Consider the following 27356-nt stretch of genomic DNA (forward strand, 5'->3'; position numbering starts at 1 on the left):
ACAATAGCATAACACTCGATTTTCTGCGAATTCCAGGGAGCCTGTTCTTGTTCTATGAAAAGATGAAGGGATTTTCGTAATTTCACATAAAATTACGATGCTTTTGACAAATGTTATGCCGAATTCGCACTAGGCAAAATTTAAAAATTTTTCTCAAAATTTAAAAATTTTTCTCAAAATTTCGAAATTTTTAATGGGAAATTTTTGCGTATGCAGTTTTATAGCCCATAATAAAGTTTAAGTTTCAAGCGGCAAAAAATCGTGTTAATTTTCAAAAGTTTTTGTTTGCTGACGGCTTTTTGCGCTTTCCATATAATTATGCATTTCTTATGGAATAAAGGGAAAAAGACCGTTTGCTAAAAATTTTCTAAAGATCAACGCCAGTTTTTATAAATTTCTCAGATGAACAGAATTTTTATAAAATAAATATAAAAAAATTTTAACTTGAATAAGTACATTGTGAATACTTAATGAAAGCATCAACATGTGAACACTCTTTTGAGTCACTGTTCATAGATCGTGCTCTTTCCGGTTACGTAGACCCGAATGTCGTGAACATTGCCTGCCAGAAAATGTTAAAGTAAAGAAAGTGATCAAAATATGGTACTTCAAATGAATGAAAATAATATATTGTATATATATATTTTTTTGGATTGTTTGCCCAATTATATATTAATCGATATCTCGTAATTAAATTTTTTGTTTTGATAAATTCATCAAAATTCAATTCAACCTTTCACAAAAAAGTACTTGAACCATAACCTCGAGCCAGGTTCATTTTTAAACAATTTTTAAGCGAGTTCAGCGCAAAACAGGTTCATTCAGAATTTGAACACAAGGCAACATATTTTGCTCAAAGAAGCGTTTTTTGTTTGATTTTAAATCTAATTTTGACACAAAAATGTAAGCATTTGAGAGCTGTTATTATACCTATTTATGCAGAAAACTATGTTTTTATACAAAAGAGGAGCATAAAAAGGATTAAATACTAACTTATTGGGGTAGTTAAAAAAAATTTGCCTTCAATAAAATAATATAAGCGTAGAGAGGATAGTATAAATATATAGTATGTATCTATGTATATGTATATAGTTTTTTTTTAGAAGTTTGTATATGAAGTATGAAAACTTGTAACATTTGACAAGACATATGTATGTATGTAAGTATAATAATACCATTCATGAATTGCATGCATATGTATGCATATATTTAAATTACTTTTTTCCTGAACTTATTATAATATTTTTGTGTGCATGTATGCGTGTATTTAGAGTTTTATACGCATATAAGCGTCGCTTTGCCAACATTGCATTCCACAAGACCAATTTAAGATTTTGTTTTCTTATATATTTCTATGTATGTATGTATATTGCTGTTCCTCTTTGTTTTACTTTACGTTTTGCTTAGGCATGCAGTGTTGTTTATATGTATATTTCGTGTATAATATAGCCTTTTTATATTATCTCATTCCATATACATACGTACATATATATCTCGAAATATTTATGCCTGATTTTGAGAATGACCAGTTTAAAATGAACTTTGAAAAATTATAAACAAAATGTATAATTAAATTATTTTATTACACTATTATGCACGCAATAACAATTGGCTTTTGAGAAGAAGCTTTACTGTTTTATTTACGAGTTCTTAATTAGTATTTAATTTAATTATTTCACTAATGTACATATATGTATTTCTTGTGCTGTTTTCTACAAGTGCTTTTCATACGCACATGTAGCACGATCACACATATTCGGCCATAATGCATGACGGAAAAGGCTACAAAGCTTAAATATGCTTAAAATTAAATAAAAAATGAACTTAGCATGTCTATTAATATAAAAAAAAAATCACAATATGAAAAGATAAATGATGCGAAAACACATCAATTGAATACATTAGTGTATATACATATATGTAAGTATGAATGTATGTATGAAATTTTAATGAATGGCAAATGTAAAAATTACTGTTCGATAATGCATACAATGACGCCGAAAAATAATCATGCATTAATTTGTGTAGAATATGTACATATATCTGAATGAAAGCTTCCAGTATTCGAAAATAAGTACAGACTAATGGCACCATTTTGTTAAACTCATTGTCGATTTGTTGGTGCGATTAACCTTAAATGTCATTGTATGCACGAAAAATGTATATCAGACATAAATTAGTTGCTATCAATTTGCTTCAAACAATGAATAATTCGATGTTGAATTACATACAACTTTAAATAATCACAATTTTTTGCAAATATTTCTCAACAAAAAATAATTACTTATGTATGCTTAAATGAATATATCACGATTTTATTTAAAAAATAATAGCTTAATTTAATGGCGATGTTTCATGAAATAATGAATGTGTGTATGTTTATAACAATATCAACAATACGACTGAACGTTTAGAATTGATCCGATTTTTTTAAACTCGAAAAACAATGGCTAAACACAAAATTAGAGGAAACCATAAATTTTTGACTTAAAAAGAAGCAAAAAAAAACCCCAAAGGCAGCAAGCCATAAACGATTTTTTAAATAAGCTGCAATTAATCGTTTACTGAAGATTTCTTAAATAACGCGTTCCAAATTACGATTCAAAAACTTAATATTCTTGCCAACAAAAACGAAGTACGCATTTCCCTCATTCTCTCTTATAGCAATCACTTTCAACCCTACTTCAACTAGCACTTTACTATAGCTTCTTGCTTTCATTTCCTTTTATGAATATGTGTTTGTGTGTGTTTAATATGCCTTTAAATAGTTCATATATTAATTAAGTTTAAGATAAGTTTTGAGAGTACGAAAGCCTATTTTGGTGAAGGAGAAGCCACACCTTTTGTTTTTGTGTTTTTGCGCATCTTAGTAACATATTTCACTTGCAAAAATATGTTGTATATATGTTTTTCTATTAACTCCACCCTGCCTGCACACATTTTTTTTTATTGCTTTTAAACGCCTCACAATGGATAGCCCATAGCAGCGGATAAAAGCGGCTCCCACGCACGATTTATATCCATGTAAAGCATAGTGCATTGCTCGGCTATTAAGTCATCCTCATCCAGCACCGTTATGGGGAATAAATCATTCTAAAAAGATTCAGAAAACGAAATCGTTAATAGGAGACTTAATTTTTGCACCACCTCCCTCCCTTCCCACTCATTTACTCACATTCTTTGCCTGCCACAAGTGTTCGAGTAGCCGCAGAAAGCGTTGCATTTCCGAGCTGCTCGCAAAGAAGATCACCAAATCATCGGTACTCTCACGCACTTCCTGACAAGAGAACTCCAACACACACCACCATGTATCATTGTGTGATGGTATCTTAATGCCGGTCATTTCTTTTATATCCGCGCAAGTGAGTATCTCGAGCCCGGAATTTTTGCCATAGACGCTATACATGTTGGAGTAACTTGCGTTGGGTAACTTAGTGCCGTATTCCGCTTGTAATTGCCGCGAATAGTTAGTGATGTTGGTAGTAGTGGCTATTGAGGTTGCGTTCGTAGTGGTGGTGGTAGTAGCATTGGTGGAAGTCGAATGTGTTGTATTACCACCTCCTGTAGCTGTGGACTGCGATAGCTGTGAGAGTTTAGTGGGTGTAGAATTCATAGATGAACAGGAGCGTTGTGCGAAACGCGTAGGTGTGCTCATGGCGGAACTTAGCTGTGATAAGATGGTAGATGAATACTTAAGTAAGTGTAATGATTAAATATATAAAATAAACGACAAAGAATAATTAAATCAATGGAAAGGAAATTAAAATCTTGACATTACCAAACTTCCTGTTTCTCCAGTCATTAGACTGCATTCATCATTAACGCCAACATTGAAGTCCTTGCCAACACCGGCCATGGTGGTTTTTGGTGCCTTTTCAGTATCAATTTTGATTTGATTCAGTGGCGCGGAAAAATCTTCTCTCAATGTGATCAAATGATTTTGGGTCACTACGAGCGAACAGCCAAGGGTCTTATGTTTCTCTTGCATTTCAAAAAGCTGGAAGAAATTTAAATTATTATACACACAAAAAAACATATAAAGATACCATCTTTAAAAACTTACACCACTTGCAGTCTGTAGTAGCGCTTGCAGCCATTCGGAGGCGACATACTCATCTGGTGCAGCTAATTGCAGCAGTTGACCTTTCAAAATTATTTCAAAACAGTGTGGTCGTCCAGCTTTAACAGCTCGCCGCGCACCTTGGCATTCAGCAAGCGCCATGGCCCAACTGGGTATTTTTTGGGTCGAATCATTAAACATGTACAAGACACCAGCTCTACAAAAACATAGAATAGAAGTTTCATACTATATAAAATAGCTTGACTCTTTGTGTAACTCACTTCAAAAGGAAATATCCTGGATTCCAGATGTGCTTGTTTGCGCTATTAATAGACTGATGCTCTTTAATGCGCCGGTGCATAAGAAAGCCTTTTACATGCGGCCCCAAAGGCTCTTGTTCACTGCCTAAAACGCCAGCGGGCACATTCACTACCGCATAGTACATCCAAGAGTCTGTGGCGCCAACCGATGAGTTTTCACGCACAAAGGCTTGCAATGGCGCAAGATGAGCAAATGATAGCTGGCCAACAGCTGGCAAAGAAGAACCACTGCGACGCGCGCACATTTCCAAATTTGCTACCAAACCATCAGCGGGATATGGGCCACCGGCAAGTAATACTTGTTGCATATCTCGGGTGCTATTGCTAAGCAACACAGTGTTGCCGAATGGACCCATCTGAAAGAGAACATATGTATGTATTCACAAAGCAATGTATTACTTTCTAGCGCGAATTTAAGCTTACAAGTATTACATCCAGCTCAGCGTAGGTGAGCACGAATTTTGAGCATAAACGATTGCGCACTAAATCTGCAACGTACAATGTACGATCGGTAAGAAAAACCAAAACAGGTGTCATGTAGCCTTCGCAACTATAGCCGGTGTATAATTTAAAGACCTGAACGTGGAAATAATGCATGATGTTAGTACTTATTATCAGCGACCGAAATGCCCAACTTACCTTCATCAGCTGCTCTGTGGGATCGCGCAGTATATGCAGATAATTTCCATTAAATATATCAATTGAGATCTCCCCAATTCCAAGTTCGAAACGCGACACATCGCCTGGCAGATCGTCAATTTGCACCAACTCACGTCGCGGCGAATTAGCACCCGACATTTCAATCTCCATTGCAATTTCCGCATTCAAATCGTCAATTAGCTCATAGTTCTTTGGTTTCACTCCTGGTACATACAAATTTCCCGAGAATAGTCTCTGCTCACTTTTCAACTTGCCAGCAAAGAAATTATTTTTGCGTATGGAAGATTCCAGTATCTTCTTCTGTGTAACATTGCGCAAGAAACGATTAATTAATGATGTTTTTGCATTGTTTGGCTGTGGTGGCTTCAATAGATTCGCATAGTCGCTCATAGATTGTCGCTCACTCAACTCACTGGGGTAATCAACAATAACAATATCACTTTCATTTTTATCCGTATCCGTTGTAATGGTTATAATATCATCAAACTCCTCGCTGAGTATGGTGCTCTTCGAATCACGTCCACAGCCCCCACGTACACCAATGTAACCACCAGCTGCGCAACCGCCGCCACCAACCGAACTACTCGCTAAGCCGACAGTGCTACCGACATTAAAAATATCAGGACTATGCAAAGACGGATCGGATGGAGGACAAGCAGCTGTATTGCCAACGCTTCCCGAACTTGTTCCATAGCGTTGTGGTTGTGCGGCCAAAGTGCTGCCACTAACATGCTTCTTCAGTGGCGAAGGCAAGTGACGCTGCTGTTTTTCTATGTTTCCACGCAGTTCTTGTCCTATAGCTAGGCTGTTGTTGCTGCTATTGCCCACACTACCAACTGAAATTGAAGCACTGGCGGCTTTTGACATCGCTGGTAGCAATGAGCTCGCACTGGAAGTGTTGGTCAACTCAGATATTGTCGATGAAGAGATTGTGTTGGGTAATTGATGGTTGGAAAGTTGCTTGAGATCGTTAGCATTCGTAAGAGAGTTGGTATTGGGTGCTAGAAAGCAAAGTACATATATTATAGCATATTGGTATTGAACAAGTAATTTTTAAGCAAAAAAAAAAACAAAACCGACTTCAATTCTCATATATGTACAAATTTAAGATTATCGTTAACTTCTTCATGATCCGATGATCGGATGTAAACTAAATTAATATGGGACCACCAGTGAGGTAACACCTTTCCTTTATAAAAAGAATTATAGAAATCGGTTAACGTGGTCCAAAGTTATGCGGTAACAAAATATTCGGACGAATTGATAACCTTTCTCCTTTTTGTGAAGTCGGTTAAAAATCATAACAAATTGTTTTTCGACATTGGAATAAAGAAAAATATTTTAGGATTCATACGATCGCGTTACAAAATTTTTAACCGACTTCCAAAAACGGAGGAGGTTATAAGTTCGTCGGAATATTTTTTTAAATTTTTTTTTTTTTTATGTATGTTACCGCATAACTTTGGACCACGTCAACTACCATACTAATCTGGTTAAGATCCGATCAGTGGATCATGAGATAGATTTTTCTAGTGCTCGTTTCCGAAGTAAATAAATTTTTAAATTCGAAATTTTTGACCACTAAATATTAGTGTCACATTTTTCTACTCACAGAATTTCATTTCAATGCCTGATCTCTGCTGCGTTTCTGCAATATTAATACCCTTAGTAGCCGCTGTTGACGTCTTTTTAGCATTGGGCGTTGAAGTTGAATCTTTGTTGAAACTGCGAAAGAAGTTTGAGAATGTCTTTGCTATGGGAGCAGCGCTAAATGCACTACGCAACTGATCCGGCTCTGGTTGTGCGATTGGTGTATCATCTTCCAATAGCAAGCTAGAAGCCACACTGCCAGGCGTATGGCTGGCTGTATCCAAATCGAGATTAAGCATTTCATTTGTATCATAGCAGTAGGAAACACCTGTATGCTCGAAAACAGTGCTCTCACAATTAACAATAAATTTGTTACGAAATTGTGTCGGTGGCTCAGTAGACGCCTGCGGCTGTTGAGTGTCGGTGACGGTGACGTCAGTCGACTCATCATTCTGTTGCGTTTGCGTATTGGTGTTCACGAGCTCATCGCGCTGATCTGCATCGATTTCTTCTTGCCTCTGCAGCGTCCTGTTCGGCGTATCTGTGACAGTTTTCTCATCACTGCTTTGACGCGTTGGTGCATACATTTCTTCATCGTTCTTACGTCGCAATTGCTCATCCACATTGTGTACAAATTTCTTAACCCCTTGCGACTTTTTAGAGCCATCGAGGCTTTTGCTTAGGAATGGTTTCTGTTTGAGTGGTGGCGAAGGTGGCGATATTATTTGATCTTCTGCTGGTTTTGTCGATTTATGCTCTGGCGTTTGTGGCTCCAGTTCTGGTATGCACTCGACAACTGATTGTAGATCTTCGGAGCCTTCGGGTACGCCGCGTTCCGGAAGCGGCATGGTGAAGATACTCTTCAACGATCCAATAATTATTTTGCTACTGTTATCAATCAGTTGATTCATATCATGCACATTGAATTTTTTCACTCTTGTACTCAGATCCTGCTCGTAGATGATGTTGGTATTGCGTTTGGGTTTTTTTAAACAACTCGACTTTGGTTTCTTTTCCTTATTCCAAACGGATTTCTTCTGGTTATTCTCATTCAGGTTGTCGATATTTGGTTCGGAGAAATAGCAGTTGTCACCTAAAGGGAAGAAAATAGAAAATTAATTAGTTCAATTATCTTCGAGTTTTTTATGAAAGAGCACTTTTAGCCACAAAATAGTATTCCAAAGGGGAGTTTGAAGTTACTACCATACTTTTTGGTAAACAAAACAGGTTTCCCTACTACTTACCTATCTGCTTATAAAAATGTATATATGTATGTGAGTACCTACTATAAGTTTGTTAATTTAGCAGAAAAATTTTTAAATTTCGATGCATGATGCGACTAAAGCTCTTCATCAGTTTTCTAAAGTCAATTCTACGCTACTCAAGGTAACATCCTGAACTTTAAAACGACTGTGACCTGCGAATTTTCCTTTTCTCAAAAAAAAAAAAAAATGAAACTTTAAATTCTCATTTCCTTTTTTTTTGTAATGTAAAACTTTTGAAAACTAATGCTAAATAATCAGCATTATCACGAGTTTAATTTTTCCCGAACCGGTTGCCTTTCACGTTTTGTTTCAATGTATTTACTAAGGGCCGATTACAAATTTTTGGGTGAAAATTTTTTCGGGCGAAACTCAGGATAAGGCAGACCGTTTTTTTTAAATATTATTGTAGGTAAAGTCAAGAAGCATTTCTTCCTCCCTCAAAATCTTTTTTTCTGACTGCTACATTATCAATAAAGCAAAACACAAGCCCCGTTAATCGCAATAATGACTCACCAATTATATTATTGTTGGCATTACTCATGCCGATGCAATCGCATGAACTACTTTTTGCCTGTCCATATTGCTGCCTGTTTGAATTTTTTTCATTTTCATCTGAGTCCAAGCTGGAATTCGAACTAGAGCAGGAGCATCGATACAACACTTGTTGGCCTTCTGCTCCAATGTTGCTCACACCTGCATTTTCGTCTGCAACGCTACGTTCCTTTGGCATATACTCAAAAACTCCTGAATTATCATATTGTAATGCCTTTTGTTCCTCCATATCGTAAACATCGGAATTGCCATAATCGAGTACATCAGAGCATGCATTCCGATAGACAACACAGCGTCGTCTTTGTTCGCAACTTTTTTGTTCTCCTTCATCTTCGTGCGCGTGCGCACACAACTCGGATTGTGCTGCATTTTTGCCAGCTGCACCGCCATCACCTTCCGAACACCACGAATAGCGTCCAGCAGCGCCAATATGTTGTAGTGCCTTTCGACCTGCCTTATAAGTTATGAAGCCATGCTCAATGTGTATGTTGTCGGTGCGTGTGTTCTTGAGTATGTCCTCGTGAAAAGAGACACGCTTTTTGGGCGCCTTGGGTGCGATAGGTGTTTTGCGTACTTTTCTCCGATATACGATATTTTCTGTGGCATCGAAAGTAGAACAAGTGCTCGTGGTCATTGCTTCTTCGATGGGGACGTTATTAGGGGAGTTATCGTTTGTCGAGTCTATTGTAGTTACATTAGAATTAGTATCCACACCAGCTACAATCTCTTCGAATGCCGCACTAACGAAATGACGTTCTTCCACTGCTGACGGTGGCCCTGCCACGACAGCCACCTGTTCATTACTATCAGCGCGTTCTTGTGCATATGATTTTAATTCTTCAAATTCGAAACCTGTCTGTGAAGTGATGGATTCTACCATAAATTCGCTTGATTCCGAGTCCAGCATCTGTACACCAGAGTCACTTGGTGTCGTATCCTCCAATGTGCTATTTATACTGGTATTCATTTTGTCTAACACAGAAGTGGTTTCAAACTTGTTGCCTGCTTTGTAAGCGATCCCTTTCCGGTCAACGCTATTGGCAGCACACAATGGTGATTCCATTATAACATCAAAGGAGGATGGTGGCCGCTCCACTAAAATTTCTGTATATAGTTGAAGATAGTTATGTAGATATGTATATGTATGAAAAATTTATACACGTTAGAGTATTTTGTAGGTAGGTATATCCACTTTATATGCAGGAATTTATGATAGAATATTTTTGAATTTATTTAGATTTTAGAAAACTGCTATCCAATTCGGGCCAATTATTGTTGCTTTACATGATCTTAAATAATAGAAAAACAGAAATATTAGGTCAAAGTAAACATATTTCAATTGCATGCGAATTTGCATTTGCAGATGCATTTTTCCGAAAAATCAATATTCCAGCTTGCATCACACCGGCAGCGAGTGGTGCTGAGGAGATAACAAAGGCGTTTCAATCGGAATTGTATACCCACTCCATAGAATCATAAGCTACATTCACTCCACTGCAATGCTTAGCATGAATTATTGTTGCTGCATTGTTTGCCCGATACCACCCGCTGCCACTATCCACCCACTTTTTCATTCAAGTCGATACTTTCATCGCCTTGTCTAAAGACTTGATTTTTACCTTCCAATTGCTGTGGAAAATCCATGATTCGCGATATTAAATTTATTTGCAAAAAGAACTACCGACAATCGTTTTTTAGTTTTAGTAAATATTTTATTAATCCGTTTATTGAATGACCGAAATTTTCTACATTTTCCTGGAGCACCACAAATTTCACTGCTGCGTACTTGAATTAAAGATTGTGAATACAAATCAATAATTATGCTGCTTCTTGATATTGCATTCACAGTTCATTGGAATTCACAATTGTTTTTAAATATTCCTGGAACACAGGTGAATTTCAATGGAAAAGTAACCGTCTACCGATCGGCGATAGATTATTAAACTTTGGAAAATGTTTATCAAAATCTTTTTGATGTGTCACACTGTTATAACATATAGATATCCCTTTCATATCAAATTAAAAAATATTCAATCATATTTGATATCAGCTACATTCGCCACCCATGGGGTCAATCTTGATTTATAACCGAATCAGAAACACACGGCACTAGTTCAATAAGCTGATTTTGACATTTTGTAATATTGACTAAAGGTGGGTAACTCAGCAAATTTATAGGAGTTGACTCAATGACTGCAATTAACTTTAAGGAGTCAGCTCATTCAACTAACTCATTTGACTTTGTTGTATCTAACACTCATTCGTAACGTAGACTCGTTTTGAGGCATAAATGTGGTATAGCGGCCGTTGAGATAAAACAAAACTTTAAAGTGGGCGTGGTCAGCTCCTTTCTACTGATTTGAAAGGTGTAATTTTTTTTTTGTGCAAATTGATAGGGGCTTGCTAGGGGAGGGTAAAGGTGGAATTTTCAATATTTTCAAAATCTTATACATTTTTGAAAACTATTGTACCGAATTTCAAAATGTGGATATGGTTGGAAAGGCAATTGATTTGATATGCACATCTTTATATATCTTACATTCATACATATTTCGAGAAAAACTAAAAAAAACGAAATTATAAGAATTTTTGAGATTTGACATAACACCCGCAATACAAAATATATGTGGTTGTTGTTGTTGTATTCTTGCCACCAGCTTGTATAAATTCGCCTCGTGCAAAAACAAAATGCAAGACCTTGCCATGCTAAACACTGTGGCGAAGTGAGAGAGTTATATGGACAAATGTGAGCCACTATGATTCAATTGAATCATGTGAGCCCTAGGGCATCAAATGAGTTACTGAGTTACATTTTTTTGGACAGGGAGTCTGAGTGACGGATCCACTTATGGGAATCAACTCAATAACTCAACTCTGAGTTGAGTTACCCACCTCTAATATCCCCAAATGTGAATTCCGATCGAAAAGGTTGTGTAAAAGTAATAATTGGCCTATAATTCCTGCGTTTTCTTAAAAAGAAAGACACTAATATCACATACAATGGAACTTGCAGCCTCAGCACGTTGTGGCATTAAAATGCTACAGGTAAATATCGATTACTTCAAGTCATTCACCAAAATATTGCACCATAACCCCAATGTAATCGCCCATCTATTTCTTTTTCCTCCACCTAAAGCTAGCGCAGCCCCCAGCCATGCAAGCGCTGTTGCAATTACAGGCCCAACAATTGCGTCACCGCCAAACTAAACACTGGAATCCGAAATTCAAGAAGCTACGTGCCCAAAAATTCGTCAAGGTGGAATTACCCAACTTCCAGGAGAAACCTGGCGATCTGACGCAGGACGAAATACGGAGTCGATTGAAAGAACGTGGTGTGCTGCCACCACGACCCTGGTTGGAGCGTCCATTCCATATAAGTTGCACCGGAGGTATTTTCGAAGCTTATGTGCCGCCAGAGGGTGATGGCAAAAAGTCATTCATTTCCTCAGCGGGTGCCAAACAAAAGATCGAATTTCTCGAGAAGAAATCAAAAAGTGTTATGGCCGTGCGTAAAATACGTTCATACGATGAAGATTTTAGCACCAGTGACTTTACCAGTCAGTCTCAGGACATCTATATTGCAGCGCACACTCAAATGGCAGCGAAAAATAAACATGAATTGCGTGAATTTGTAACGGAGCGCTGTTATCCCGAAATGATGCACAATGTGCGTGATAAGACCATACACTGGAGCTTCATACAATCATTGGAACCGCCACGCGTCGTACACGCACGTGTGACGGATATCATAAGCAAAGAAAATTTATATGCGCAAGTTACTGTGCGGTTTCACACACAACAATTGTTGGCAATTTACGATCGCTTTGGACGCTTAATGCATGGCAGTGAGATTGTAGCTAAAGATGTGCTCGAATATGTGGTTTTCGAAAAGCATATCTCCAATGAATATGGGAAATGGCGTCTGCACGCTAAAATCATACCTGACTGGTTGCCACCAAAGGAGCCAGCACCAATTACTTATCAAGTAATTGAAGAGCCAGAAGAAGCAATAGAACTGTTACCCGAAGGTGACAAGAAATTAGAAAGTGGTGCAGAGCAACAAACACAACAGCAGCCGGCGCAGATTGCGGCAGCATCGGCAACGGTGTCAGCTGTGGAGGCGGGTAGTGAAAGCAAGGCAAAGGCGACGACGACGCCGCAAAGTCCGTCCATTTGATTATACTATTTGCTGGCAGGCCTTAGAATAAAAATGTTGAATTATCGAACAGGCAAATAAAAGTTCATACAAATACTGAAATGTTAATGAATTGATTTCATTTGCAATTAAACCTTATTGAAATCTAACGATTACACTGCAATGCATCACCTGCCAACACAAGAATTTGCCACTGATACAGAATATAAATATGTAGTAAGTTGTGTAAAAACGTAGCATACATTTAGGCGCTACCAATTGTTTTCATATAACGCCAAAAAATTATATAGAATCAAAATATTCGAGTCGCAAAATGGCTCCTCGGCCATGAGGTTCCAGTAATCGTTATTCGCAAAAGAAAAGAAAAGTAATAAAATCGTTCGTGATTAAACGCAAAAAATTATATTGAAATAATTATAAAAAATTAAGTCGTTTCATTAAAATATTAAGTTTGAATAAACTGAAGATAATTGCCCTTATTCATAAAAAATAAAGTAGGTTTAAAGAGCTTTATAAATAGACGTTTTCGTACATTTTTCAATTTATACACCTTTTATAAAGCTACTTTATTTTTTATGAATAAGGCCAAATATCTATAAAATAAAATTACATATGTAAAGTAATACACGTTGATATAAAGAATAAAAAAATTGCAATTAAATGAAAATATTAAATGCGTACCATTGAAACGGCACTATCGTATGAACAAATTAACTGTGAAATAAAAAAATCTTTAAAATAACTGTCCCAAGAAATTAAATAAAGAAATTTTTTTATAGAAATAAATTTTATCTAAAATTGTAAAAAGTTATATTTTAACAAATATAATCTGACGAATAATTATAAAATTATTAAATTAGAGGAATAACCTGGCTATACGAGAGCTTAGTTCCCTGCCATTTAAACACATTGGTTCCCTCCTCCTTGCTTCAGAGCCCGAAAAAAAGAATCAAAATAAATAAACATACAAACATTTCTTATACAAATATGTTTGTGCATGCGTATAGAATTAATGTAACCCACCTACCTACCTACGCCTTGATTAAGTATTCTTCGCAGCAAATGAGCACTAACTTTGATCTAGTAAAGAGTCGCTGATCAACAAAAATGAATTACAGCACAAGAAATTCCATAAATTGTTTAATAATAATAGGTCTCCGAATATGCTCTGATTTTTCCTCCAGGCAATTATTTGAAATTTTTTCTGAATTTCTTCGAATTTTACACTACCCTTGCCAAAACTGGGCTCGAATCGTCACATACGATATCGTACTACTCGTCACGTAAAAACACATTTCTCGGATTATGACATACGTGAACGTACTCTTTGTCCCATTTAGTTTATACTGCCCGACGTATCACGTAATTTTCTTTCGTATCGTTTTCGGTCCGTGAACGGATGTTACGATTCGAGCCCTGGTTCAATCCTTTTGATGCGATATTTTTTTTTTTTTGATTTTTTTTAAGTTTCTTTTGAGGTTAAGTTCCAATCAAAAACCGCGGGGAAAATGCTGACATGCTTAACGAATCAAGCAATTACGAATTCTTAATAGAATAATTGAATGTACTACCACAGAGTTTTGTTTATTATTTGACTTTCAAAAACCCTTGCCAATCAAAGGTCAAAACATATACATATACATATTAGCATTTAATGTATAAAATTACTTTATTATCTAAAATTTCGATGTTTCCCAAATACATATTTAGTATAGTAATAAAAATTAAGGCTTATGACTGTCATTGCATGAAATACAATTGAATCCTAAGATATGAAACATTCGTCGATTAAAATGATTACATTAACTGCTATTGAAAAATTTCTTTTTGCTAACATCCAAAATTTGTACACACATATGTGTGTAAGTTTATGTATTATTATGTATGCATAAATTTATAAATAATATATAAGCCATACAAATATTTACATTCAATTACATAGATAAAATGATAACTTAATAATATCGATGAATTGAAAATGAAATATGCGAATAAATAGCAGGGGTTCATTATGGACATAGTACAAACATTTGCAAATACGTATATAATGTTTATCACTTAGGCGTGGATATTGAATATTATAATAATTTTGGCTATTAGGAGAATGGAATTGGAAAATGCAAGCCATCTTATAACCCTTACACACCCTCCCTCATTTTACTATATACATACATATATGTCTATTTATATCTCTCTCCCCGTTCAAACAAAGCTACTACTCGGCTCCTCGAGATAGGCACAACGTGATGATGTTGGCTGCTCAGCTGCTAAACTCAAATGCGTTTTACGCGGCACAATTTCATTCGATAAGCAATGTTTGTTGGCGACATGCAGCAGCTTTGGAGCATCTTCCACCATTGTGGTAATGCCCTTAGACAACCCGACAGTGGTGTAGTTTTTAGGTGCAGCCACCGGCAACAACGACGGCAATGTCTTTGAGGGAGTCGTGGGCGATGTTGTCGTGGACGAGGCAGACAGGTTGGCAGCAGCAGCAGAAGCAGCACCCCAATTCGATGGCTTGATGGGCAACACTTTGGGTTTGGGCGGCAAGGGGGGTGGTCCCTTGCAACTACCCGCTACCGCTGCATACTCAGCTTCTAGCGATGAGCTCGAAGTATTTGGTTGCGGTGTGGTTGGCTGCGATTGATGTCCTTCAAGTAAATTGGTGGTGGTCGGTGCTGCTGACTCCTCCTCTGGCTTCAGAGCAGACGCGAGAGGTGTGTTTCCTTTCAACTTGTTGGTTATGGAAAGACGTGGCGCGGGTTGTGGACGTTCAAGCTGCGGTGAGGGTAGCTCCTCGGTGCCTGCTGAGGCGGTGGAGACGCTGGTAGTGGTGAGGCTGGCATGCATGGGTGAAGTAGTGGCCGCAGTAGCTGTGTAGGGCTTGTTGATAGGACTGAGATTAGCGCGCGCTTTACGCAATTTCGAAGCGTTGAGATTTTCTTTATTTTTTAAAAAGTCTGGCAGTTCAAAATTAATTTCGGTGCCGCGTTGATCTTCTAGCCGTGCGAGCTGGGCACGCTTTAGGCCTTCGAGTAGTTCATCTGTGAAAACGGGGAAATGAAAAAAAAAATATTATTCCCGAACTGCTGGGGAAAAAGTGCTAGCCCACTTAGGGAGAAGAATGTGTGCCAGGCCATCAGGCATAACTGTAAACCACTATTAGTTATGCTTACCTTGATTTTCAGCTACTCGCTCGGGCATTTGCAGTTTTACCCCCGCTTTTAGTTTTGCAATAATCGGTTTTTTTAAATCCAACGCTGCAGTGGACACTGTAGGCGCGGCTAGTTGTCCATTGCTAGCTGTTGTATGACTGCTTTGATTCGTCTCCTCGGAATGTTGACTGCTTGTGGATCGTTTTTTTAGCTTCAGCTTGAGGCCAGCAATATTGGCATCGCGTCGACGTATGCGCTCAAAAATTGATGAAGTTTCTGAGGCACAGTCATCGGACTTAATTTAAAAACGAAAAAAAAAAAATTAAACCTATGAGGACTTGACTTGAAACTAGATGTCTACATTAGCTGTTATTTAGGGTATTATTGCTACGATATTATCGATAAATTTATCGTTATCCACACATCATACACAGATATTTATCGATAATATTATCGATATCGAATAAAATCGATGTAGTTATGTCGGCATAGTTAGCGTCGGATTTTCGACAACATTTTCGATACCTAACATGATCGATACATGCGCACATCGGTATAGCAATCGATAAATTTATCGATAACACTATCGCTGCGTTCAATATTAAAATCAAATTTTCTCTTATAGCAAATAAAGATCATTTTCTAGCAAACTCACCTTAAGCGAAGCGAGATCATTCGCTTTGCTGTTGATTGCTACCAATTGCGGTTGCTTTTCGGCGCTCGCGGCTTCTACTTTGACCTGCATCAGCTCGGTGAACACTTTGTTGGTCAGCTCATCCAAGGCGCTCTGATTTGGATGTGACGAAAGCGAGCCCACAACTATACCATTACCATTGGTGGCATTGCGTACACTGCCGCCACCATTCGCTTGCTTCACGCTGCTGGGAAAGGATACGCTCTTTGTCGAAGCCGAAGCCTTTGCCACCTTGGCCGCGTATCCATTGCCATTTTGATAGTCGCTGCTAAGCAGTAATGGCGGTGGCTTCAACCATACAGCCTGCAGCCGCTGCCCATCAGCGTAAGTCACAGTGAGCGACAGGTCGACTGGCTCCTGCGTTTCGCGCAACACCACCTGTACCGCCTCGAAATCGTAGTTGTATTTATGCAAAATGGGACGCACAACTTCGTGCAACTGTTTCTTGGGTTTGCTTTTCACAGATATCACTTTGCGATCGGGCAAATCCAGCTTGAAAGCGACACGCTGCTCTATGAGCACATCCTTGCCAACGAGTGTCTGTGATGAAGTTTGCAAATCAATCGATTTGGTAGTACCCTTGGCCACTACATCGTAATATTGATAGCTAAGGCCACGCTTCTCCAGTAAACGTTCCACTAGCTGACCAACGGTTTCGTTGGGGCGCATTTGCACCATTGTTGTGGAGGCATCACTCAAGATGACGCGACACGTGCCTGGCAGTATAGACGCGCCAGGCAGTCCATCGAAGGAAGAGAGCGACGAACGTGAGCTATGTATGTCGCTTTGTGAATTCTGCGTGTGCGCCAATTTGAGTGAGTGACTGGAAAGTGCTGCATGCTTATTACTTGAGCTTTTCGCTTCAGCGCCTGCATCGGCAACATCACGTGGTGCTTTGTTGTTGCTCGTTTTGCGATGCCAAGGCAACAAACTCTTGCGGCAGCGGTCCTCTGCATTGCTGGCGGACTTCTTCAGCTGGGGGAAAAATAATAATAATCAAAATAAAAATTGGCACTTGACAACTCCAGTGTTTTGCGAAATTAAAGTTTGCTTACTAACCTTCGACGCAGCGCTGCCTATTGCAGCGACTATCTGCTGATGCACCGGCGTTCTTAGCAATTCATCTAAATCGTCCGCCTTGTACGGCAATGGCTGGCGCTTCTCCTCCGCCTCTAGGCAACTCTTATACATGTCGGAACGTATGAAACGCTGATAGCTGTCGAATTTCATTAAATTGAAAATTTGCTTCTGTGCCGGCGCAAAAATATCCGGCTCTGCGCTCTGCAATTTCTCTTGTGTCAAACTACGCGCGTGCGAGTCGACGTTTACTGGCTCCAAAGCGCCATTAGCCAGATGTTTCGAGAAAATTGCCTGCGCTTGCGTTGCACGCTCAGCGGCGCTCTCCAGCGCACGAAAGCGCTCGCAAGCGGTCCAAAAGTAGATATTCTCTGCAGAGAATTCCTTCTTCAGAAATTCGGCGAAAGTGTGCATGCCTGCGGGATCGTCCAGCAACCGTTCAAAGGCTGTACCCCAGCCGGCCACGCCGCCAACGCCACCATTATCTGTGGGCGGAGGCGCAAGTGTGGTCTTGAGCTGTGACAATTTCAGCTGTCCAATGCCATTGCTGTCTCCATTGTTGTTATTGTTACTACACGTGGCGTTTGTCGTCGCCAATTGTGGTGCTGCCATAGATCCCGCCGAATAATCGGCATTTCTCGCAGCCACCAAAGCGGCCGCTGCTGTAGCCAACTGATGTTGGCTACGCGCTTGTTTGAGCTCATCATGGTAGCCGCCGTGATGCATGGACTTGATGTAGACATCATTGTCGGAGGCAGTCATCGATGAGGCGCGACGCACTAATGGACTGAGATGCTGATGCGGGCCGGATTGTTGTTGCAATTGCAGCTGTTGCTGCTGGTGGTGGGCGTGCTTATCGGTGCGTGGCGTGCGAAAGGACGACTGACCCCAAGCCCGGCGGAAAGGTGAGGCATTGGCGGGGAGATTGGGATTCTGCAAAGAAAGCGAAAGAAAAAAATCACAGCTATTAATATTTTGGTAATTGATTTAAAAACAAATAGGCACAAAGACAAATATAGTGCTAACAAGAGGTTCTCCTGGTTCATATGTCCCACAACAATTTTCACAAGCTGAGAGAAAGATGCGTTGGATGTAAAGATATTTCCAAAAAGACGTTTGTAAGCAATACATGTTTGACTAATCTATGGCGAAAGTCATTAGTAATAACGTAGACTTGTTGCTATTGGAGCAGCTTACCAAGCTCTACCTAGATCAGTGAATCCACCAAGTGTTGTCGCCAAAATCTTTTAACGATAAGCCCAGCATGTGGGCTTCTCCGACGAGATAAGCCATAGGGAAAGGGGTGTTAAATTGGGCATGTCGACGTTGATTTTGGATAAGAAGCAGCTCAACCAGCTACAATATCCAGAACCAAGCTGTGACAATAAACGCGCGAGTCGTAAGAGTCAGTTCAAACTCTTCGTCGGCAAAAGGTGTTGGTCTCCGATGACGTCATTCATGGCGCGAGATTTGACGAAGCGGTTAATTGACTATCGATAAATGCCATCCAAAGCTTGCCTATAGTCCGTCAAACTTAGCGGATAACGTGCGTAGGGCCGAACCTGGCCCTTGATATACATTAAATGGCTTCTAACGAGCGATAAAGCAGCGACTTTGAGCAAGTGCCTGCAGGTGTGGCTACTGCGGTAACATCTCGATAGGAACTGTGAGTTCATTTCGGCCTCGGTATGTAAGTGATGCTCAGACCGTGCGACAGGTCTGCAACTTCGTTTACTTCGACCTACAAGTGGCCAGTGATCACACAGACGCAGCATTATTTTATAACCGGCGGACCAATCTCTTTGCCTCAAGTGCTGTTAGCAAGGACTTTACTGACGCTTACGATAACGGAAAATAGCAAGCTGTCAAAGTTAACCGCGACCAGTTTTTGGTTATTCGCGGTTGGTATTGTAGTATCGTCGACCCGTATGCCTAAATTCAGTTTGACTTCTTTCGTCCATGCCATAAAACAGGTCGTGGTTGGTTTTGCAGGGAAAAGTGTTAAGAACTCAATTTGAAACATAAGTCATCAATGTCATTGTCCGCCGCCAAAATTTAACGATCAGTGGCGTATAAGATCAAGGAAATGCACTGAGATGGAGGGGGAGGGGTTAGGGATGTTTCGATATATAAAAATTTAATAATAGTGGGAAGAGAAGACTAAGCTTCGGAACCCTACCGACTTTGAGAAAACCTCGATATTCTCCGGTTTGGCGGTATTGCACCACTGTCGACTAAGAAACCGCAATAACATAAACTCTTGAACTTTGTGAGCAGACGTGATTCAATGACGTCTACAGCTGTAACTGTGGCAAAACACTAGCGCGCAACTGTAGAATACAATGGCAAGCAAAACATGTGGTAATAACAGAAAATTATACTAAAATATTTACAAGTGAGAGCAAATTGCGTAGAAACACACACACACACTGCAGGAAAAACTCAAAACGCTTAAACATAAGTGTTTGGTTCAACGAACTTTATGACTCGACTAAGAGCATACAAGCATAACAGGACAGGAGTTACAAGCTCGACTAGGATAAAAATGTACTGTACACTCAGTACTGGTGACGAACTAATAAGAAAGGATGATGTTTAAACTTACCGATGTCATATAAAATAAACAATAGACAGGTGAGCTATCTAATGCAATGTTACTGTGATTCCAACACTGAAAGTATTCAATTGACGTTGCCATTATTAGGTAATTATTCGACTGAATAAAAATAACCAAGTCTGCAACAGAAAAGTCTACTAATATCTCAGCTTAATAAAAAATGTATCGGAGGCAACTCAAAAAATTAATTTATTCGATGGTAGTATCGATAAATAAGTCGACGATATTGACAAAGATATATGTGTGTATATCGATTAATATATCAGTAAGATATCGTTAATTAACATATCGTCACTACACACGAATAAAGGCGCGCTAGTGTTTTGACGGCGAAAAAAAGCGCGTAAAAAAATTTTGCGAAAAAAGATGCTTATGAACAACTTCGGCGAAGTATGTTAAGAGTCTTTGACGCTGAAGTTTTTTTATGCGTCTTTTTTCGCCGTCAAAACACTAGCGCGCCTTTATTCGTGTGTAGTGACGATATGTTAATTAACTTTTGAGCTCGCGCCTTTATTCGTGTCTAGTGACGATATCTATCAATATTGATTCATACATACAAACGTATATCGATTATGATAACGATAAATAAAATTTTAAAGGCAATATATGAGGGTACATCTCGATAATAATATTGATAAATATCGGGTTTTATTACTATGAATGTATCGATAAATATAAAAATATATCGATAATAAGACAGAAAAATATACCGATACCAATACAGACAAAAACAATATTCTTTTATCGATAACGATGTCGACAAATACGTCCAAGGTATTGACATCGACAAACGTATACCGATTAATATGTTGGTAACGATATCGATAACGCAGGTCAACAATTTTCAGACTCAAAAACTAAACTAGAAGTAGTGTGACCCACATATATTAATCAAACAAATAGTTAAGCAGCCTAAGGACATTCCGAATTTAAATTATCTAAAAAAATATCACCAGCTTCAGTTGTCATGGCAACAGTAGCTTTTTATAAAAATCACCAATATTTTTGCCAGTTTCGCAGCGATCCAGTAACGCATTTTAAGGTCATTGAGCATCCTGTATTGATTACAGTAGAAAATTGAAAGTTGGTATAGATAATGCAAATATGAAATTTTTTTCCCCCGTACAAAAATTTGACCACTCTAATGTACATACACACGTACATATACATATTTTTGGCGATTAAAATATCCTTAAGAATGGCAATATGCGGAAATAGAAAAAAAAACAATATTTTTATGAATAACGAAATCTATAAATAATTCGCCGACACTGAGAAAGATATCGATTAAAACATTGATAATTACCAGAACAGAACAGTTTTATTTCAGAAAAGTTTACTCCAAACTACATTTCTCCTAGAAAAGTAAAGCGTTAACTATTCGTTTAATTAACTAGAACGAGATATAGTTATTTACTGTCCTAGTAGTGCACTTTCCTAGAGGGTAGTACTGAAGTATGGCGCGTATGCACCTTTCTGTTTTTTTTTCCAAAAGGCGAAATAAGAAAAAAAGCTGTATGCATCAAGTGTTTGCATGAATATGAACAAAAAAAAAAGCACTTACACTTTTTCTATTGTACAAAGCATTTTAAGTGTCGACAAGTAGACAGCGGTGTGACCCATTTGTCACCATCCTCAAAGACTCATCGATCGAAAGCGCAAATGGTTTTCGTAATCGAAGCATCTGTTGCGTGTGTAAAAACACACAAGAAAGCAATAAAAATAAAAACAAGCCAACACATTTCCAACAACAATATCGATGCAATCAAAGTAGAAGTGGAAATAAAATGATGCCAAAGTACTTATTGGAAAAAATGATTGAAACAAAAAAAAAAAAAGTAATAATAATAAAGCACAACAGCGATGAAAGCGTGTAGCCGCCGCATGCGCGCAGAGCCTAGGCCGTCGCCATCGTGTACGTTGCATGCAACATGTAGTGTGCAACAAGTGCTTGTGTGCTCGCAGCAATGACGGCGCGGCTGCACTGCATTCTTCTGCCGAATGAGTTTATCTAAAATTATGCTAGTAGTGACGCTGCTGGAAATTTCCTTCCTCTTTGGCTATGAAGATTGATGGTATTTTAGTTGTATTTCTAATTTTCATTTCATGTTGTAACGAGTATCGCGTGTAAAGATAATTGAAAATAATTACGAAAAAAGTGACTAGAAATGAGGTGAATCAAATTTCTAACATTTTCGGAAATTTTGTAAGTCTGTATGTACATACGTATACTTAGTGATCAGCCGAGATTAAACCAGTAGACAACAAAATACGTCTGCTTCGGATCTCCTGCTTGTTAAACTCATTGCCAGCGAAGAAGATTTTGGATTTTAACGAGTTCGAAAGAACAACTGGTACGTTGAAAAAATTTCACGGGGCTGCAGACGGAAGGGAGACGTTGTTTGTGTAATATAAAGAAAGACCTAAAAATTACCGCATAATTGAACAGAAAGTTAAGCGGATGTAAGCGACATTTTTTTTTAATTTTATTTTTATTTTTTTAATGTAAAAATGCATCTAGATGCTGTGGAACATTTCTCCATTAAAGATAAAATTTTGAAAAAAAATGTCGCTTACATACATATGTAAGTATTTGCAAATATATATATAGATACACCCATATTAGTTGGGACGGGTTGGGAGTATTGGAAAGTAAAGTTGGGAAACTTTAACGCGTTTTTCTCAAAATGTTGTCTTCAAAGTCGGTAAGCACGATTTCTTAAAAACGGCTCAACCGATCGCTAACATTTTAACACAAGATTTTCAAATATATTCTTCAGGAAGCGATCAAAGGGATAAGATTTCCGATAAATATTTATATTTTTTAAAAGTATTCTTACAAATCGGTAAACAACAACGACGACGAGTAAAATTGATATCGATAACCATAGCGGTGGCGATATCGATTACAGCGCAGCGCGAAAATTATCGACAAATATATACATGTGTAGATTATTAAATTTAAAAATAGAGAAACATATCCAAAATATATCGATTTCGATACCAAGGAGTTTATCGATAAATACATATTAATGTAATCGTATATATCTGCGTCGATAATCATTTTGGTGAAATATCTACAATGACAAATATATCGATGTCGATAAATATGGCGATATTAAACTCGAAATATAACTTAATAATGTTTTTATATTCAGAAGAGCCTTATCATTTAAATCAGTCGCAGCAAAATATGAGCCGCGGAAAAAGCTTTTTAGAGCTTTCTGTAAATTTTATATAGGCGCGCCCTTTTATGAAGTGTGTTCCCAAGGCTTTGAAGATTAGACCACTACAACAGGTAGATAATTTCCATGAAAAGTTTCTTCTTCTTTTACTCTATATGCGCCCATATTAAATCTAGAGAAAGCTTTAAAAAGCTTTTCTAGTTCTTTCTAGTCGCCGCTGGTTTAAATCAACAACAATCTAAATAAATACATCCTGCGAGATAAGCTTAGTATGAATTTTTCATGGATACGCGCAAAGTAAAAGCTCCCTTTGGTCGTCGCTGCCCTAAATCAGACACAATTGAAGAGAGCTTTACTCTCTACGTGCCATACAAAATCTATACAAAGCTTTAACGCGGGATATTTTTTGTACGTGAATTTCTTAAATAAATTTTACTATCTTCTTAAACTTATGTATGTATGTAATAATATGTTTGTATGTAAATCACAACAATTTCCGCTCCCATTCAAAGTTTTGAATGTGTTTGACCTTGAGTTCAAGAATATTGATTAACGAATTTCCGTCAACTTCCTGGTACAAAGATGCCATCTCTGTCTGTCTCTCTGCAGTCGAAAATGACATTGGCAATTGCATTCGCCATCCCTGCCCACTGCCCATTGCAGACCACAGCCAGTCAGTGTAAAAGCCATTGGAATTCTACGCCTGAACTGAGCGGTCTGCCCTCATCAAGTCAATTAATGGGTAAATAAACGATTTTTAAGTGTTTGTACTACATCTTCCATATTGTTCATATTTACATATCTTTTGAATATTTGAAGACAAAGTGGATGGGAAAGCTATACAAAACGGGTCAAACTCACTGAAATCCACAGCTTTAGAGCACTTAAGACGACACTCGTCTACGACGCTCACGCTTGCGGCAAGCGACAGACTAGACTCGTAGACTGACTGACGTACGAAGATATTCGAGCTCACAGTTGCATTGCACAGTGGTTCAACACTGGAATTTAGTGTTCACAATGCACTGGAGCCTTCATTTTTCATTTAATTTGATTAATTCTTTTTTTTTAATGAAAGCTAATCAAGTTTGCAAAAGACCAGTTGAAAACAATTATAGGATGCCCCCAAAACGAAAAAAATTTCACAAAATAAAATTTGAACAAAAAAATTTGAGTTTCTAGAAAAATGCTGGGTATGCAGTTTTATAGATTATTAAATTTTAGTTAAGTAAAGTGCAAGTTGCAAGTGGCAAAGAGGTCCTACCGAAAATGTTTATAAAAACAAAAAAAATTAAATTAATAATTTTGATGCAAATTTTTAAATAACATTTCAAATATGTTTTTTTTTCATTTTGAGAGAACCTTATAATTGTTTTCAACTAATGGAGAATGGGGTTTCTTCAAAATTGCTACTTTTTCGGCACCTTGCATTAAAAAATTAATACAAACAAACAAAAATTTAAAAATCAGGCTCAACTGGTCTATTAAAAATTTTATTTGCTTTCATTAAAAAAATAATAATAAAATTGAGTGAAAAATGAACACAAAATGCCAATTTTGAACCACTGTGCATTGGACCCGATTGTTTGTCTGTCTGTCTGCCCGCATGCAAACATATCAACATACACACATGCATATAAATATGGTACATGAATAAGTACATACATTTAGTACATCTGTTTGTTTGGCATGACTGAACGGCTGACTGACTATGTAAGCCGAGCGCAATGAGTTGAGCGTCAAGTGCGCACCGAAGGAAAGTGAACACAATTGGGGTCATACAATATTTATGCGCTAAAATATCTGAAAATACTACATTTGTGTGTGTGTGTGTGTGTGTGCATGTATTTGCATTGATGTGACTGCATGCATGCATACATACAAACATACTCGTAGAAAAGAGTCACAATTATTGCTAACTGCGATAACCCAACAACATGGCGGTGATGATGATGGTGATTGTTTGTACGCACAGACATACATACAAGCGTGGAGACTGAACATCGCTGCTGTCTATGAGAGGTGGGGTGCGTGGTTGGTGAAGGTAGAAGACAACGTACATATACGCCGCGCAGCATAGCTAAGAACGAGAAATACTACACAGAAGTGGCAGTTTGAGTACAGGAAAAATGTATGAGAGTCGAGCTTAATTGAAAATACTCGAAACGAAAATAAATATTAAGCGCATGTCACATAGAAACAAAAGCTAGCAACAGTAAAAAAATTTTGTCGCAGGTTGGAGAATAAATCGACAAAAAGCAAGTTGAGGGGGGGAGGGGGCGGCAGCAGCCATAGTTATGCGCGCGTGTGTGAAAATGCGGCAGGCGACAGCAAGTCGATGAAGGAGCGGCGAAAATAAACTGAAAAAGCGCAAAACGACAACAATAACAACAAACAGAACGACTACGGTATTTGCAACAATTGTTTTTCACATTGAAAACGCACAAATTGTTGTCATCAACTTTATACATATATTAGTACATACATATGTATGTATGTAGTTGTTGAATTTTTGTTGCTAACAATGCAATGCCGGTTATGCTGTAAATGCTTTTGAAGCAATAATGCTACAATTGCCAAACAATGCCACAAAGTCAGCCATGAGCGTGCAACGACGAATGACGAACAAAAATGCAAATACATATATGAATGTACGAGTGTATGTCTGTCTGTTCCCAGTAAAAAATTTTTTCCAAAATCGAGCCGAAGTAATAATGGCTTGCACATCCATTTGGAGCAATAAGCGAGCAATGAATGAATTTTTTTTTAGGTTTTCCAAAAATTGTGTTGACTCCTCGCTTATTGATACGTTTTGGAGTAATAAACGCGCCAAGGGATATACGAAGACTACTCCCTTTGTTCTCGTTTCTGAGGTCAAAAGAAGCTCAAAATTATATTCCCTTTATTCACTCGGTTAGGATCTCATAAAAACCAAATTTAACGATGTTGCACTAATCTAATATTAAAAAACTGGGTATTTAACGGTTATTTTCGGTCCCTGTCTAAGATTAATCTTTGCACGATCATATTTTTTACTGGGTTTGTGCTTAGCTACATATGTATGTATGTAGACACACACAACCGGCAAGTGGTTGGAGTGTCGGAAATCAGCAATTTGCCAGAAGCTTGCAGAAACCGACAACAAAAATGCTTTGAAATAAAGAAATTAATTTTTTTAAATTAAAAACGCTAGGCGTATTCCTAAAGTGATGGCGGGCAAATCTGAAGTGAGTTTGGTTATAAGTGATTGACTCGGTGTTTTTCAAAACCGTTTTTTTTTTTTTAATATTTTTAGCCGGATTTTTACAATCGAACACACCGAGTTTTCATCTGTTCATTTTTAAGGCAGAATCCAAAAATTCTAAATATTTATTTTACTGAAAATTAACAAATTTTCTTTTAATAATTTTGTTCTAATTATTGCAAAATTTGTGACTTCAGAAAATTGTACAAACTTTTGTAAAAATTTCAAACATTTTAATTAGATTCCTTAGAAAGATTTTATTTTGGGTACGCAGTTTTTTTAGCACTTTCTATGTTAATGATGAAGTGCATGTTCGAAGTAGCCAGGACTTACCCATGATTTTTGGCATTTTTTTAAGGAGTTGTGCATGTTCTTACATACAAAGTATTTCCGACGTTTTTTTTAATAATAAGAATACATTTCTTTATCATTTAGTTTTTAATAGCAAATATGTATGTCTAGGAAAACATTAGGTCCATTTTAGAAGGTCTAACAGCTTTGATTTATTTGATGGCAGCTATGAGGGTATCCTGCCCCAGGGTGCGTTGTATAATTATTTACTTCTATTTTGAGCTCCTAACACTTTAAGCGGTCTTAGCAAAGAAAATATCTACATGAACTCATAGAAAGTCTTCAACATACACGGAAGAGATTTATCTTCAGTATCTTCGAATAGACTAACTATGTTTTGATATTTGGTATAAGAATTAGTTGGGGTTTTTAATTTGGTAAAGCTGCTAAAGATCTTATGGTATTATATAAAAATTGGACCCAATCCGTG

At 37.8% G+C, this 27356-nt stretch overlaps 3 protein-coding genes across 7 annotated transcripts in view; 1 reads left to right on the top strand and 2 right to left on the bottom strand.

Annotated features, from left to right (window-relative positions):
* Positions 1 to 651: 651 nt before the first annotated feature.
* prd1 (pleckstrin homology domain-containing protein pruning defect 1) lies at positions 652 to 10258 on the bottom strand. Of its 2 annotated transcripts, none has more exons than XM_017607975.1 (10): positions 10067 to 10258; positions 8409 to 9551; positions 6653 to 7723; positions 5020 to 6041; positions 4804 to 4956; positions 4342 to 4736; positions 4064 to 4277; positions 3779 to 3997; positions 3176 to 3667; positions 652 to 3093 (listed from the first exon to the last, which is right to left on the bottom strand). In XM_017607975.1, the coding sequence occupies exons 1-10, from the start codon at positions 10089 to 10091 to the stop codon at positions 2965 to 2967; spliced, it is 4863 nt and encodes a 1620-aa protein (XP_017463464.1). In that variant the 5' UTR covers positions 10092 to 10258; the 3' UTR covers positions 652 to 2964. The 2 variants fall into 2 exon arrangements, with proteins under 2 accessions (XP_017463464.1, XP_017463470.1); XM_017607981.1 differs by having other exon boundaries at positions 8409 to 9736.
* An 888-nt stretch (positions 10259 to 11146) lies between these two features.
* mRpL45 (mitochondrial ribosomal protein L45) lies at positions 11147 to 12701 on the top strand. Its single transcript, XM_017608040.1, has 2 exons — positions 11147 to 11492; positions 11584 to 12701. Exons 1-2 carry the CDS (start codon positions 11448 to 11450, stop codon positions 12622 to 12624), a joined length of 1086 nt encoding a protein of 361 aa, XP_017463529.1. The 5' UTR covers positions 11147 to 11447; the 3' UTR covers positions 12625 to 12701.
* Positions 12702 to 14060: 1359 nt separating this feature from the next.
* Positions 14061 to 27356, bottom strand: part of loco (regulator of G protein signaling family member locomotion defects) — a 67253-nt gene continuing 53957 nt past the window's right edge. For all 4 annotated transcript variants that reach the window (XM_017607993.1, XM_017607988.1, XM_017608006.1 and 1 more), the window contains 4 exons: positions 17512 to 18462; positions 16414 to 17427; positions 15780 to 16053; positions 14061 to 15647 (listed from right to left, as the gene is read on the bottom strand). In XM_017607993.1, coding sequence (XP_017463482.1) covers positions 14806 to 15647; positions 15780 to 16053; positions 16414 to 17427; positions 17512 to 18462 — 3081 coding nt within the window. In that variant the 3' untranslated portion in view covers positions 14061 to 14805. The remainder of the gene's footprint in view (positions 15648 to 15779; positions 16054 to 16413; positions 17428 to 17511; positions 18463 to 27356) is intronic.

Source organism: Rhagoletis zephyria, unplaced genomic scaffold, assembly GCF_001687245.7.
Source record: "Rhagoletis zephyria isolate East Lansing unplaced genomic scaffold, Rhagoletis_zephyria_1.1 Rzeph_scaffold_00174, whole genome shotgun sequence".
NCBI classification, from domain to species: Eukaryota; Metazoa; Arthropoda; class Insecta; order Diptera; family Tephritidae; genus Rhagoletis; species Rhagoletis zephyria.